Source organism: Oncorhynchus tshawytscha, linkage group LG01 (assembly GCF_018296145.1).
Source record: "Oncorhynchus tshawytscha isolate Ot180627B linkage group LG01, Otsh_v2.0, whole genome shotgun sequence".
NCBI lineage: Eukaryota > Metazoa > Chordata > Actinopteri > Salmoniformes > Salmonidae > Oncorhynchus > Oncorhynchus tshawytscha.
The window spans coordinates 85,131,964-85,148,336 of NC_056429.1; the positions used below are offsets into that span (position 1 = coordinate 85,131,964).

The following is a 16,373-nucleotide window of genomic DNA, read 5'->3' on the forward strand; positions in this document are numbered from 1 at the left end:
AGTCACAAACCAGTAAAATACTTAAAGCCGGCTCGCTTTCTTTCACATTTTGGATTATTGTGTGCTTGTGGACATTTACTGCATTGATTGATAGGAACTGGGAACATGAACATTTAGCTGCACCCGCTAAACTGTGTACGCAATAAATACAATTTTATTTGTCTTGCGTTGCAACCAATCTGCCCAATTTGCTGTTGTTTCCATATGTTGACCCTCCCACTTATTTCACAATGCCCACTTTTAGACACATAGTGCTTTTATTTTTTTTTTACCCCTTTTTTGTGATATCCAAATTGGTAGTTAAAGTCTTGTCCCATCGCTGCAACTCCTGTACGGAGTCAGGAGAGGCGAAGGTTGAGAGCCATGCGAACTCCAAAACACGACCCCGCCAAGCCGCACTGCTTCTTGACACACTGCTTGCTTAACCCAGAAGCCAGCCACACCAACGTGTCAGAGGAAACACCCTACAGTTGACGTCCTCGTCAGCGTGCATGTGCCCGGCCGCCACAAGGAGGTGCTAGAGCGCTATGGGACAAGGACATCCCAGCCGGCCAAACCCTCCCTAACCCAGACGACGCTGGGCCAATGGGTCTCCAGGTCGCGGCCGGCTGTGACACAGACTGGGATCGAACCCCGATCTGTAGTGACGCCTCTAGACCGCTGCGCCACTCAGGAGGCCACATGGTGCTTTTAAGTTAACTGTGAACTTGTAGAAAAAAGTTCAAATCATGACGTCAGTCATCTTCAGGTCAGAATGTTTAGAGCGCTAGAAATAGGCCCAAGTTCCTGACTTGGAATTCCGAGTTGAATGACCGTTCAAAACCTCTTATTTTTTCCCCCAGTCAGAGCTCGTTTTTTTTTCTTGAGTTGTTTTGAACGCAGCAATACTCCACGAATGCAGTTACCCATACTTGCCATTGAGGCCATCTCCGTTTTGAAGAAGTCAATGTTCTTATTTTGTGTTGAAAAAAAGCATAATGGTTAAAATGGTGATTTACCGTGACCCGCAGTGCTGGAGTCCTGAATCACATCTTGTGTCATTCATTTGTGGCCACTAGATGGCGGTGATATAGCTTAAAGCCATTTACAAACCATACAACTACATTTGAAAACATCCTAACTTCAGTGGTGTAAAGTACTACTTAAGTAGTTTTTGGGGGTATCTGTTCTTTACTTTACTACATATATTTTTTGGCTACCTTTACTTCACTACATTCCTAAAGACAATAATGTACTTTTTACCCCATTCATTTTCCCTAACACCCAAAAGTACTCGTTACATTTTGAATGCTTAGCAGGACAGGAACACTGTGAAATTCATGCACTTCTCAAGAGAACACCCCTACTGCCTCTGATCTGACGGACTCACTAAATACAAATTATTCGTTTGTAAATGTGTTGTGTTGGATCGTGCCGCTGGGTCTCCGTAACAAAACAAACAAAAAAAAGAAAATGGTGCTGTTTTGCTAAATAAGGAATTTGAAATGATTTATACATTTGATACTTAAGTATATTTTAACAATTACATTTACTTTTGATACTTAAGTATATTTAAAACCAAATACGTTTAGACTTTTACTCTAGTATTTACTGGGTGACTTTCACTTGAGTAATTTTCAATTAAGGTATCTTTACCTTTACTCAAGTATAACAACTGGGTACTTTTTCCCACTACTGCCTAACTTCCCCTCACAGTCCCTTCAGTTTCGCTAAAGTCCCGTTAGTTTGGCTACTCAGCCTACCTTAGTTATCCCTCAACCATCATAGACCTGCCATTCCCAACCAATCAGAGCGATTGGAAATGCACAACTGGACACTGCACCCGTCCACTCAGGTCAGCGTTATCCGAAGGGAGAAGACATGTTCCTTAGGACTGTTTATTGTCGACAGTAACACGAATGTCTGAATGTTGTGTGTGCATCAAAATAGCCATAACAATACGATTCCAAGTCATTCGGATTACCAAAACCATATAAACATCTTCAAAGGAAACAGCTGGGTCTGTGTGTGGTGGTGACTATCATGAGTACAGTGATGGGCCTCAACATCATGTTCTAACTGGACAGCACTATTGAGAACAGAACCAACCCATACGTTTAGTATATAGCGGGTGAGGGCATTTACAGCCGACTGCTCAAACAGGTGAAGGCATACCAGCCAATCGTTTTTACGTGGTCCTTCTAACCGTATTTAGTGACCAATAGTTTTTTTTTTTTTTTTACATGGTCCGTCATTTCTCCGGATTTAGCGACCAATAGTTTTTACAATACGTCTATTTTCCATAAAATATGTTCGAATTTACAAAGTAGTTTCCATTGTGAAGGCAGATAAAGCATTTTTACAAAAAGCACTCACTTTGGCATGTAAAAACTAAACGGGTCGTCTAACTCCACCATTAAACCGATAAACAGTAGAATACAGCATTGTGGAAGCACATGCTTTTAACAAATTAACATGCAGAGGTTTATTAGATTTGCAAGTGATGGAACCATCCCTGAAAATCTCCCTTAAACAACGAGAGGCACCCCAGTTCATTGTTTGGGGAAATAGAGATTTGTGGGAAACTATTGCCAATCTTTCCCGATGGTAGTTCTTCCCAGTTCTAGTTTCATTATATGAAATTAGATTTCATTCATGTGTAAAACTCAGTTCATCCCATAAAATGATGAACACTAGATAATTAACCCAAAACTACAGGGAAAATGCAATCATGTGCATTGCAATAATGTAAAATAAAGCTTTATTGTATTGTCAAAACATGTTCACACACAAAGGTAAAAACGTTCATACAAAAAAAACAGAAGCAAAGCACTCGTTGGACAGGCCTGTCTTCACCTCTTCTTGAAGCCATACTTCTTCCGTTCATAGAAAAGGTCAGTCTTTGAACTGCCCAAGTTCACAATCTTGGGGCATCCATCTCGCTGTCACATCCAGTAGAGAGGAGTAGAAAAAATAACTTGTTGGTGTATTCTCACATTACATTGACATTGTTCAAAATGACTATTACTTGTAAAACCACTTTCACAACCACACATTACTTGTACAACCACATATCATTACTCAGCATCTCAGACACCTTTCCATTTTTCACACGACATTGATCAAGAACGGAATATGTCGAAGAAGCACAATATTGATTGATTCTGTATAGTTTATTGGAAACATTGCATATGGGAGCATTGAATGGTGTGAAGGTTTTTCTACACCTTTTATGAGAGAGAGAGAGAGAGAGAGAGAGAGAGAGAGAGAGAGAGAGAGAGAGAGAGAGAGAGCAGGTGACTAACGTCTTTCTCCTGGATGGTGCACTCTTTGCAGTAGTAAGCGTCAGACACCCCGGGACCTCCACATATGACACAGCGCCCCTGGTACGACCCGTAGTTGCACTCGTCACAGATGCGCACCAGTGTGCAAGGCCTCACATACGAGTCACAGATCACACACTTTCCATCACCTAGGAGAGGAGGGAAGAGGGGGACTTTAATGCCGTGGCATTTTGAACTGGGGTAATTAAATATAAAAGTAAACCATGTGTTGATGATTACTGTCTCTATTCTAGGAGTTATGAGGGTAAATTAAAGGGCAGCAAATACACCCTGTATGGGAGAAAGGGACAACATTATGTAAAATATGTTTTTGAAACTTACATTTCTCGCACAATCTTCCAATAGCTGAAAAGTAAACAATAGAACAAACAGTGAGTGAACATGAATAATGTAGCTAGCCAACAAAGCATTGCTCCATAAAGCTAAGGGTTATGCACTCAATAAGACATTTTACAAGCTCTCAAAAACTCAAGGGGCTTACCGCCTTCTCCCTAGTTATTAGCCATTAGCGTCGCCCACAACTGCCTCATGTGAACTACAATCCCGACGCTGTTTTTAACATTTAGAAACAAAAATAATCACCGCTTGCTATACGGCTTTCGAAACATATAGCGCTTACCTTTCATCAGTGAGAAAGAAACGCACAATTTTTTAAAATAAAACTGCTACGTGTTTCACAGATCCATCCAACAAAACTACACTTCCCGATTCATGCTTACACACAGGTGTTTGGAGGAGCATGCTAGATAGCTAATTAGCACAGGTGGTGGCCTCGCCTAACATAGACAAGCGTGTAACATGGAGATACGGCAGTGTGAGAACACTAACCCTATCAAGGTGTGTAGACTTTTTTTCTTCTTCAGCATTTCTCGCTGCTAAGTTTCTTATGCTTCCAAAACCATACCACAAGCGATGCATGTTAATTTAAATGTTCAGACCGAGCGTCGGGGATCTTAACAAAAAAACTCCCCACTACAGAAGATGCCTTTGTCCAATGACTCATGTTTAATGGAACTGAGAGTCATGATCAAGAGCTATTATCTTACTAGCTAGTCTACTTAACCACCATCACATAACTAACGTTCAAATCAAATGTTTTGTCACATGCGCCGAACACAACAGGTGTTACCTTACCGTGAAACTCTTACTACAAGCCATTAACAATGCACTTCAAGAAATAGAGTTAATCAAATTTACTAAATAAACAAAAGTTAAAAATCCAATCAATAAAAAAGTAACAATACATTTACATAACGGCAACGAGGTCATATACAGGGGGTACTGGTACTGAGTTAATGTGCGGGTGTACAGGTTTGTTGAGGTATGCATAGGTAAATGCATAGATAAATTCCCTAGGGTAGCTGTTTCGGCCCCTTGCTTTTTTCAGTTTTTACTAACGACATGCCACTGAGTAAAGCCAGAGTTTCATGTATGGGGATGACTCAACACTATACTCGTCAGCTACAACAACGACTGAAATGACTGCAACACTCAACAAAGATCTGCAGTTAGTTTGAGTGGGTGGCAAGGAATTGGCCCCCAATATTTCTAAAACTAAAAGGATTGTAATTTGGGACAAATCAGTCACTAAACCCTAGACCTCAACTAAATCTTGTAATAAATAATGTGGAAATTGAGCAAGTTGAGATGACTAAACTGCTTGGAGTAACACTAGATTGTAAACTGTCATGGTCAAAACATATTGATGCAGTCGTAGCTAAGATGGGGAAAAGTCAGTCTATAATAAAGCGACGCTCTGCCTTCTTAACAATACTATCAACAAGGCAGGTCCTACAGGCCCTAGTTTTGTCACACTTCGACTACTGTTCAGTCATGTGGTCAGATGCCAGAAAAAAAGACTTAGGAAAATTGCAATTGGCTCAGAACAGGGCAGCACAGCTGGCCTTTGGGTGTTCACAGAGAGCTCATATTAAAAATATGCATGTCAATCTCTCCTGGCTCAAAGTGGAGGAGAGATTGACTTCATGACTACTTTTATTTATGAGAGGTATTGACATGTTGAATGCACAGGGCTGTCTGCCTAAACTACTGGCACACAGCTCGGACACCCATGCATACCCCACAAGAGGTCTCTTCACAGTCCCCAAGTCCAGAACAGACTATGGGAGGCACACAGTACTACATAGAGCCATGACTACATGGAACTCTATTCCACATCAAGTAACTGACGCAAGCAGTAAAATTTGATTTAAAAAAACCACCTCATGGAACAGCGGGGACGGTGAAGCAACACAAACATAGGCACAGACACGATAACATACGCACTATACACACACGTACACATGGATTTAGTACTGTAGATATGTGGTAGTGGTGGAGTAGGGGCCTGAGGGCACACAGTGTGTTGTGAAATCTGTGAATGTATTGTAATGTTTTACAATTGTATAAACTGCCTTAATTTCTGCTGGACCCCAGGAAGAGTAGCTGCTGCTAATGGGGATCCATAATAAATACACTGCTCAAAAATAAAGGAAACACTAAAATAACACATCCTAGATCTGAATGAATGAAATATTCTTATTAAATACTTTTTTCTTTACATAGTTGAATGTGCTGACAACAAAATCACACAAATTATAAATGGAAATCACATTTATCAACCCATGGAGGTCTGGATTTGGAGTCACACTCAACATTAAAGTGGAAAACCACACTACAGGCTGATCCAACTTTGATGTAATGTCCTTAAAACAAGTCAAAATGAGGCTCAGTAGTGTGTGTGGTCTCCACGTGCCTGTATGACCTCCCTACAACGCCTGGGCATGCTCTTGATGAGGTGGCGGATGGTCTCCTGAGGGATCTCCTCCCAGACCTGGACTAAAGCATCCGCCAACTCCTGGACAGTGTGGTGCAACGTGGCGTTGGTGGATGGAGCGAGACATGATGTCCCAGATGTGCTCAATTGGATTCAGGTCTGGGGAACGGGCGGGCCAGTCCATAGCATCAATGCCTTCCTCTTGCAGGAACTGTTGACACACTCCAGCCACATGAGGTCTAGCATTGTCTTGCATTAGGAGGAACCCAGGGCCAACCGCACCAGCATATGGTCTCACAAGGGGTCTGAGGATCTCATCTCGGTACCTAATGGCAGAGGCTACCTCTGGCGAGCACATGGAGGGCTGTGCGGTCCCCCAAAGAAATGCCACCCCACACCATGACTGACCCACCGCCAAACCGGTCATGCTGGAGGATGTTGCAGGCAGCAGAACGTTCTCCACAGCGTCTCCAGACTGTCACATGTGCTCAGTGTGAACCTGCTTTCATCTGTGAAGAGCACAGGGCGCCAGTGGCAAATTTGCCAATCTTGGTGTTCTCTGGCAAATGCCAAACGTCCTGCACGGTGTTGGGCTGTAAGCCCAACCCCCACCCGTGGACGTCGGGCCCTCATACCACCCTCATGGAGTCTGTTTCTGACCGTTTGAGCAGACACATGCACATTTGTGGCCTGCTGGAGGTCATTTTGCAGGGCTCTAGCAGTGCTCCTCCTTGCACAAAGGCGGAGGTAGCAGTCCTGCTGCTGGGTTGTTGCCCTCCTACGGCCTCCTCCACGTCTCCTGATGTACTGGCCTGTCTCCTGGTAGCGCCTCCATGCTATTGAACCCTACACTGACAGACACAGCAAACCTTCTTGCCACAGCTCGCATTGATGTGCCATCTTGGATGAGCTGCACTACCTGAGCCACTTGTGTGGGTTGTAGACTCCGTCTCATGCTACCACTTGAGTGAAAGCACCGCCAGCATTCAAAAGTGACCAAAACATCAGCCAGGAAGCATAGGAACTGAGAAGTGGTCTGTGGTCACCACCTGCAGAACCACTCCATTATTGGGGGTGTCTTGCTAATTGCCTATAATTTCCTGTATAACCTGTTTTCTATTCCATTTGCACAACAGCATGTGAAATGTATTGTCAATGAGTGTTGCTTCCTAAGTGGACAGTTTGATTTCACAGAAGTGTGATTGACTTGGAGTTGCATTGTGTTGTTTAAGTGTTCCCTTTATTTTTTTGAGCAGTGTACAAATAAACTCAACAAAAAAAAGAAACGTCCTCTCTGTCAACTGCATTTAATTTCAGCAAACTTACCATGTGTAAATATTGGTTTGAACATAACAAGATTCAACAACTGAGACATAAACTGAACAAGTTCCACAGACATGTGACTAACTGAAATTGAATAATGTGTCACTGAACAAAGGGGGGAGTCAAAATCAAAAGTAACAGTCAGTATTTTGTGTGGCCACCAGCTGCATTAAGTATTGCAGTGCATCTCCTCCTCATGGACTGCACAAGATTTGCCAGTTCTTGCTGTGAGATGTTACCCCACTCTTCCACCAAGGCACCTGCAAGTTCCTGGATATTTCTGTGGGGGAATGGCCCTAGCCCTCACCCTCCGATCCAACAGGCCCCAGACATGCTCAATGGGCTTCAGATCCGGGCTCTTCGCTGGTCATGGCAGAACACGGACATTCCTGTCTTGCAGGAAGTCACGCACAGAACGAGCAGTATGGCTGGTGGTATTGTCATGCTAGAGGGTCATGTAAGGAAGGGTACCACATGAAGGAGGATGTCGTCTTCCCTGTAACACACAGCGTTGAGATTGCCTGCAATGACAACAAGCTCAGTCCAATGATGCTGTGACACACCGCCCCAGACCATGACGGACCCTCCACCTCCAAATCCAACCCGCGGCAGAGTACAGGCCTCAGTGTAACACTCATTCCTTCCACGATAACCGCAAACCCAACCATCACCACTGGTGAGACAAAACTGCGACTTGTCAGTGAAGAGCACTTTTTGCCAGTCCTGTCTGGTCCAGCGGCGGTGGGTTCGTACCCATAGGCAACGTTGTTGCCGGTGATGTCTGGTGAGGACCTGCCTTACAACAGGCTTACAAGCCCTCAGTCCAGCCTCTCTCGGCCTATTGCGGACAGTCTGAGCACTGATGGAGGGATTGTGCATTCCTGGTGTAACTCAGGCAGTTGTTGTTTCCATCCTGTACCTGTTCCGCAGGTGTGATGTTTGGATGTACCAATCCTGTGCAGGTGTTGTTATATGTGGTCTTCCACGGCGAGGACGATCAGCTGTCCGTCCTGTCTCCCTGTAGCGCAGTCTTAAGCGTCTCACAGTACGGACATTGCAATTTATTGCCCTAGCTACATCTGCAGTCCTCATGCCTCCTTGCAGCATGCCTAAGGCACGTTCATGCAGATGAGCAGGGACCCTGGGCATCTTTCTTTTGGTGTTTTTCAGAGTTTTCATAACTGTGACTTTAATCGCCTACCGTCTGTAAGCTGTTAGTGTCTTAACGACCATTCCACAGGTGCATGTCCATGGATTGTTTATGGTTCATTGAACCAGCATGGGAAACAGTGTTAAAACCCTTTACAATGAAGATATTTGGATTTATACAAATTATCTTTGAAAGACAGGGTCCTGAAAAAGGGATGTTTATTTTTTTGCTGCGTTTACAAATGTAAATAGTCCGTGTGGCCATTTCATTAGTTTAGATGTTCAGTAGTCTTGTTTTTTTGGTCCTAGACTTGGCGCTCCGGCACCCCCTGCCGTGCGGTAGCAGAGAAAACAGTTTATGACTTGGGTGACTGGAGTCTGACACTTTTTTGGGCCTTCCTCTGACACCGCCTAGTATATAGGTCCTGGATGTCAGGAAGCTTGGCCCCAAGTGATGTACTGGGCCATACGCACTACCTTCTGTAGCGCCTTGTAGTCAGATGCCGAGCAGTTGCCATACCAGGCGGTGATGCAACCGGTCAGAATGCTCTCAATGGTGCAGCTGTTTAACTTTTTAAGGATCTGGGGACCCATGACAAATCTTTTCAGTCTCCTGAGGGGGAAAAGGTGTTGTCGTGCCTTCTTCACAACTGTCTTGGTGTGTTTGGACCATGATAGTTTGTTGGTGATGTGGACACCAAGGAACTTGAAACTCTCGACCCGCTCCACTTCAGTCCCGTCGATTTAATGGAGGCCTGTTCGGCCCTCCTTTTCCTGTAGTCCATGATCAGCTTGTTTGCCTTGGTCACATTGAAAGAGAGGTTGTTATTGTCCTGGCACCAAGTCTCTGACCTTCTCCCTATAAGCTGCCTCATCAGTGATTAAGAAAACTTAATGATGGTGTTGGAGTCATGCTTGGCCACGCAGTCATGGGTGAACGGGGAGTACAGGAGCGGACTAAGCACGCACCCCTGAGGGGCCCCAGTATTGAGGATTAGCGTGGCAGATGTGTTGTTGTTGCTACCCTTACCACCTGGGGCCAGCCTGTCAGGAAGTCCAGGATCCAGTTGCAGAAGGTGGTGTTTATTCCCAGTAGGGCTGGGCGGTACACAGTATTTTATGATATACCGGTATTTATGCAGGGACCGGTTAGGGTTTTTACTTTACCTTCTATACCGGTATGTGAATGTTTGATTTGTTAAATGTGATACGCCATGTGTAATGTCAATATAGTTTACTTCGCTACTTGAGTCATCTCTCTCCGTTTTCTCTCCATGCCACTTTCCACACAGAACTAGCCACGCCCCGTCACTTAAGGGGCGCATTTGATGTTCCTCAACTACGAGACACTTGCAATTCAGTCTGCATGGTCAATGCAGCACATGCAACAATGTTGATGACAACAATGCTGTTTTCACTTTGCTTCTTAATATAAATCCACTAGCGTTCTAGAATGTTACTATTCGTTTGTTTCTTACATCAGCAAACAGCTAGTTTGTATTTTTTTAGCAAGTTGCCCTAAATCTTGTGAGACCCTAATTGTTAGCCGCTAATGCTAATAGCTAGCTAATAAATGTACTGAGTACGAGCAAAAGTAGCTAGCTAATACAAGTGATGGTGTAGACCTAAATCAGCATGCTGTTTGTGCAACAGTATCTTCTAAATCAAAAGAGGAATAAGCAAAGCAAGAATATGTTAGCAACATGAAGTAGCTAAGAGAAAACATGCAATGTAGCCAAAGCTTATAGGGTCCAGTAGGAAACACTTATCAACACTTTATTTCCTACCCTGTCACAATAACTCCTCGCCGGCATTTTAATTTGTTGTCATCTCAAACAACACTGTATTCAAAGTGCCCACAATTATATTCTAACTATGTAATTAGAATAGTCATTCTATTTCCATGATTCCAACAGTTTTGCTCTAATTTGCAAGTCAAATCGCAACATTTGGTTAAAAATAAGTTCTACATTATTTGCCCATATCATGCAGCCCTACGTGGCAGTGTGGAAATTCTCAATTGAGCAGTGGTGTAAAGTACTTAAGTAAAAATAGTTTGAAGTACTACTTAAGGCAGGTTTTTTGGTATCTGTACTTTACTATTTTTGACAAATTGTATTTTTACTTCACTACATTCCTAAAGAAAATACTGTACTTTTTACTCCATACATTTTCCCTGACACCTAAAAGTACTCATTACATTTTGAATGCTTAGCAGGACAGGAAAATGGTCAAATTCATACACTTGTCAAGAGAACATCTCTGGTCATCTACTGCCTCTGATCTGGAGGACTCTCTAAACAAATGTTTGTAAATTATGTCTGAGTGTTGGAGTGTGCCCCTGGCTATCCATAAATTAAAAAAGAAAATGGTACAATCTGGTTTGCTCAATATAAATTATTCACACTTTTTGATACTTAAATGTATAAAATGTACTTACTTTTGATACTTAAGTATATTTAAAAACAAATACTTCTAGACTTTTACTCAAGTAGTATTTTACTGGGTGGCTTTCACTTTTACTTTTTGTAATTTTCTATTAAAAGGTATCTTTACTTTTACTCAAGTATGACAATTGGGTACTTTTTCTACCAGTGCAATTGAGTGCAGTAAATGCAGAAATGATAAGTGCTGAAATTTGTTTTGGTTGAAGTTGATTTGAACAGTATAAAACAATCAGAATGGAGAAAGACTCATTAAAATCACTTAGAATGTATTTGTTGCCACCCGAGGGTCACACACTACTTATAAAGCAAATATAGAACGTTTATTATTCAGAAACTAAAAATAGTCTCTTTAAAATTTAAATACTGTGATATAATATTTTGGCCATGTCGCCCAGCCCTAAGTCCCAGGGTCCTTAGCTTAGTGATGAGCTTTGTGGGCACTATGGTGTTGAACGCTGAGCTGTAGTCAATGAACAGCATTCTCACATAGGTGTTCCTTTTGTCCAGGTTGAAAAGGGTAGTGGAGTGCGATTGATGCGAGCCATGACCACCCGTTCAAAGCACCTTTTCGCTACAGACGTGAGTTCTACGGGGTGGTAATCATTTAGGCAAATTACCTTCGCTTCCTTGGGCACAGGGACTATGGTGGTCTGTTTGAAAAATGTAGGTATTACAGACTCAATCAGGGAGAGATTGAAAATGTCAGTGAAGACACTTGCCAGTTGGTCTGCGCATGCTTTGAGTACACGTCCTGGTAATCCGTCTGGCCCCGTGGCTTTGTGAATGTTGACCTGTCCAAAGGTTTTGCTCACATCGACTATGGAGAGCGTGATCACAGTCATACAGAACAGCTGGGGCTTACATGCATGCTTCAGTTTTGCTTGCCTCAAAGCAAGCATAAAAGGCATTTAGCTCATCTGGTAGGCTCGTGTCACTGGGCAGCTCGTGGCTGTGTTTACCTTTCTAGCGCGTAATAGTTTAAGCCCTGCCACATTCCGACGACCGTTTGAATCATACTACATCGGCGCTATCTTAGTCCTGAATTGACACTTTGCCTGTTTTATGGTTTGTCTGAGGGCCTTGTGGGATTTCTTATTTGTGTCCGGATTAGTGTCTTCGAAAGCCAGGTGAACAAACAGAACACCGACCATTTTGAACCCCACGTACCTTCTCCGCTATGCAATCTGGTTCAACCGATCGCTGCCCGCACCCGCCTAGCATCACTACTCTGGACGGTTCTGACTTAGAATATGTGGACTAGAGGTCGACCGATTAATCGGAATGGCAGATTAATTAGGGCCGATTTCAAGTTTTCATAACAAATCGGAAATCTGTATTTTTGGGCGCCGATTTTTTTATATACCTTTATTTAACTAGGCAACTCAGTTAAGAACACATTCTTATATTCAATGACGGCCTAGGAACGGTGGGTTAACTGCCTCGTCCAGGGGCAGAACGACAGATTTTCACCTTGTCAGCTCGAGGGATCCAATCTTGCAACCTTACAGTTAACTAGTCCAACGCAATAATGACCTGCATCTCTCTCGTTGCACTCCACAAGGAGACTGCCTGTTACGCGAATGGAGTAAGCCAAGGTAAGTTGCTAGCTAGCATTAAACTTACCTTATAAAAAACAATCAATCATAATCACTAGTTAACTACACATGGTTGATGATATTACTAGATATTATCTAGCGTGTCCTGCGTTGCATATAATCTGACTGAGCATACAAGCATCTAAGTATCTGACTGAGCGGTGGTAGGCAAACGTTGCGCTTTTTATGACTTCAAGCCTATCAACTCCCGAGATGAGGCTGGTTTAACCGATGTGAAATTGCTAGCTAGTTAGCGCGCGCTAATGACGTTTCCAACGTCACTCGCTCTGAGCCTGTGGTTGTTTCCCTTGCTCTGCATGGGTAACGCTGCTTCGAGTGTGGCTGTTGTCGATGTGTTCCTGGTTCGAGCGAGGAGAGGGACAGAAGCTATACTGTTACACTGGCAATAAAGTGCCTATAAAGAACATCCAATCGTCAAAGGTTAATGAAATACAAATGGTATAGAGGGAAATAGTCCTATAATTCCTATAATAACTACAACCTAAAACTTCTTACCTGGGAATATTGAAGACTCATGTTAAAAGGAACCACCAGCTTTCATATGTTCTCATGTTCTGTGCAAGGAACTGAAACCCTAGCTTTCTTACATAGCACATATTGCACTTTTACTTGCTTCTCCAACACTTTGTTTTTGCATTATTTAAACCAAATTGAAGCATGTTTCATTATTTACTTGAGGCTAAATAGATTTTATTGATGTATTATATTAAGTTAAAATAAGTTTTCAGTATTGTTGTAATTGTCATTATTACAAAAAAAAACGTATTTTTATTTATTTATTCTTATTTATTATTTTAAATTGGCCGATTTAATCGGTATCGACTTTTTTGGTCCTCCAATGATCGGTATCGGCGTTGAAAAATCATATTCGGTCAACCTTTAATGTGGACAACTATAAATACCTAGGTGTATGGCTAGACTGTAAACTCTCCTTCCAGACTCACATTAAGCATCTCCAATCCAAAGTTAAAACTAGAATCGGCTTCCTATTTCTCAACAAAGCCTCCTTCACTCACGCTGCCAAACATACCCTCGTAAAACTGACTACCCTACCAATCCATGACTTCGGCGATGTCATTTACAAAATAGCCTCCAACACTCCACTCAGCCAATTGAATGCAGTCTATCACAGTGCCACCAAAGCCCCATATACTACCCACCACTGCGACCCGTATGCTTTCGTTGCCTGGTCCGCACTACATAGTCGTTGCCAAACCCACTGGCTCCAGGTCATCTATAAGTCTTTGCTAGGTAAAGCTCCGCCTTATCGCAGCTCACTGGTCACCATAGCAACACCCACCCGTAGCATGCGCTCCAGCAGGTATATTTCACTGGGCATCCCCAAAGCCTACACCTCCATTGGCCGCCTTACCTTACAGTTCTCTGCTGCCAATGACTGGAACAAATTGCAAAAATCACTGAAGTTGGAGACATATCTCTCTCACTAACTTTAAGCGTCAGCTGTCAGAGCAGCTTACCGATTGCTGCAGCTGTACACAGCCCATCTGTAAATAGCCCATCCAACCAACTACGTACCTCACCCCATGTGTTTTGTTTTTCTGCTCTTTTGTACACCAGTATTTCTACTTGCACATCCTCATCTGCACATAAATCACTACAGTGTAAATAGCTAAATTGTAATTATTTTGCCACTATTAGCCTATTTATTGCCTTACCTCCTTAATTTGCACACACTGTATACAGATTTTTTTATTGTGTTATTGACTATGTTTGTTTATTCCATGTGTAACTCTGTGCTTTGCTTTATCTTGGCGAGGTCACAGTTGTAAATGAGAACTTGTTCTCAACTGGCCTACCTGGTTAAATAAAAGGTGGGGGAAAAAGTGTCCCGCTCCTTGAAAGCGGCAGCTCTAGCCTTTAGCTCGGTGCGGATGTTGCCTGTAAACCATGGCTTCTGGTCGATGCACTTATTGACGAAGCCGGTGACTGAGGTGGTATACTCCTCAATGCCATTGGATGAATCCTGGGAACATATTCCAGTCTGTGTTTGCAAAACAGTCCTGTAGCGTAGCATCCGCGTCATCTGACCACTTCCGTTTTGAGCGAGTCACTGGTACATCCTGCTTTAGTTTTTTTTTATTGTAAGGATAGAAATATGGTCAGATTTGCCAAATGGAGGGCAGGGGAGAGCTTTGTGTGTGGAGTAAAGGTGGTCTAGAGTTTTTTCCCCCCTCTGGTTGCACATGTGACCAGTGATGCCAATTTAGCAATTCTGTTGAGCAACTTTTCAGACTACCCTGGCAACTTTTTTTTCAAACAGTACCTAGCAACAAATTTTGCCACTTTAAAAAAATGGATTTGCAACTTTTGAAAAGTGACTTAAACGCTAAAATGTTCCCTCTAAATGACACAAAAACGACTTTCTCTGTCACACTCCGTCACAACACACAATGCACTTTTGCAGCCAGGCACGTGAGTGACGTCAGCAGCAGGCGCTCAGCTCGTGCACGGCAGCAGAAGGCCTGCAGCAATTTCAGCAAATTGCAAATCATTGTTGGCTGATTGCAACATCAGTAGGGGTTCGACGAGCCAAACCCAATGAATATAGTTGGTCAAGAATGTGGCCACTTTTTTTTAATTTTTTTTAGATGGTCAGTCAATTTGTGTAACGTAATGACGCAGTTTTATTATTTAGCATGTTATATAAATATTCATACACATAGCTCATATTATACAGCGCTAAGCTAAACCGCCTGACTCAAGTCATCTTACGTACCCTTGCTAAAACAGGAACTAGCTCACACAGCCAGCAATAAAACTACCCCCCTAATACTATCCCCTCAGCTTGGTTGTCTCCCGACCCCAGGAAACAAAGACATTCCATCGCAAGAACACATACACCCAGCCATAAAACTGACCCCCTCTGCTCTCATGTGTCAGATTTCCTGACACACAAATGTCTCCTTGTATAAACACACATCTCACCCCCTCTACTGGTCGGCTGCTCAGAACAAGACTCTGCTGTGCACCAATGGGGCCCGCTCTGGCTAGAGCAAGGCCCGCCTCCAACCCTTTGTGACCAGTCAGAAGACCAAAACGACAAGACTCCACCTACTTTATTCTATGTATAAAAATGAATGTAACCTTTGTATAAGGCCTCTTTTTCACCTGACTCCTTGCCGAGTTATATGAACTAGATCCGTGCACGTAAAACTGCGTGACAAGATATCTTTGACTCATTAAAACTGTCTTTTGTTACAACTGAAATCCACTCTGTCCAGCGTCCGTGATTTGGTCTCAACTCTCCAATATATAAACACTAACAAGCAACAAGTCAACCTGCCTCTAGCAACTTACCCTGAAAATGTGTTGGCAACACTGCATATGACATGCGGATGCAATAACGTTAATAAGTTGGTGAAGAAGCAGGTTATGGTCATGAACACAAGCATTTCGCTACACCCGCAATAAAATATTCTAAATATGTGTATGCGACCAATACAATTAGCAAATGAATGTGCTAACTGTTTCTAGCAAGCTATCTTATCTAGCCAGACACTTTCAACAAAGGGCAAGAGCTCGGCACTTATCATTGCTTATTAGAAGTAAGTACTAATGCAATGATAAACATCAAATAAACACCTTACCAACACCAGCTTGTTTTCTACAAAAGATCAAATCTGGATGATGTTTAGCCATTCTCGCGAACGGAGGCAATACAATAGTTATTTTGAACTTTCAACTTTGACCCACAGAAACACGTGACATTTGAACTTTG

The 16,373-nt window shown here is 42.8% G+C and overlaps 1 protein-coding gene across 2 annotated transcripts; it reads right to left on the reverse strand.

Annotated features, from left to right (window-relative positions):
- Positions 1-2,723: 2,723 nt before the first annotated feature.
- On the reverse strand, positions 2,724-16,357 carry LOC112258606 (PHD finger-like domain-containing protein 5A). Of its 2 annotated transcripts, none has more exons than XM_024433097.2 (4): positions 16,243-16,357; positions 3,645-3,668; positions 3,285-3,451; positions 2,724-2,921 (listed from the first exon to the last, which is right to left on the reverse strand). In XM_024433097.2, exons 1-4 carry the CDS (start codon positions 16,292-16,294, stop codon positions 2,832-2,834), a joined length of 333 nt encoding a protein of 110 aa, XP_024288865.1. In that variant the 5' UTR covers positions 16,295-16,357; the 3' UTR covers positions 2,724-2,831. The 2 variants fall into 2 exon arrangements, with proteins under 2 accessions (XP_024288865.1, XP_024288875.1); XM_024433107.2 differs by lacking the exon at positions 16,243-16,357 and adding an exon at positions 3,943-4,114.
- Positions 16,358-16,373: the final 16 nt, after the last annotated feature.

Bases quoted from the DNA above. Each gene is read 5' to 3' on its own strand.
- LOC112258606 (XM_024433097.2), bottom strand. From the start codon at position 16,294: ATGGCTAAACATCATCCAGATTTGATCTTTTGTAGAAAACAAGCTGGT. The intron at 3,452-3,644 runs GTAAGTTTCAAA...CTCCTCTCCTAG, and splicing joins TGGAAGATTGTGCGAGAAAT to GTGATGGAAAGTGTGTGATC. The intron at 2,922-3,284 runs GTTAGTCACCTG...TGGATGTGACAG, and splicing joins GCACCATCCAGGAGAAAGAC to CGAGATGGATGCCCCAAGAT.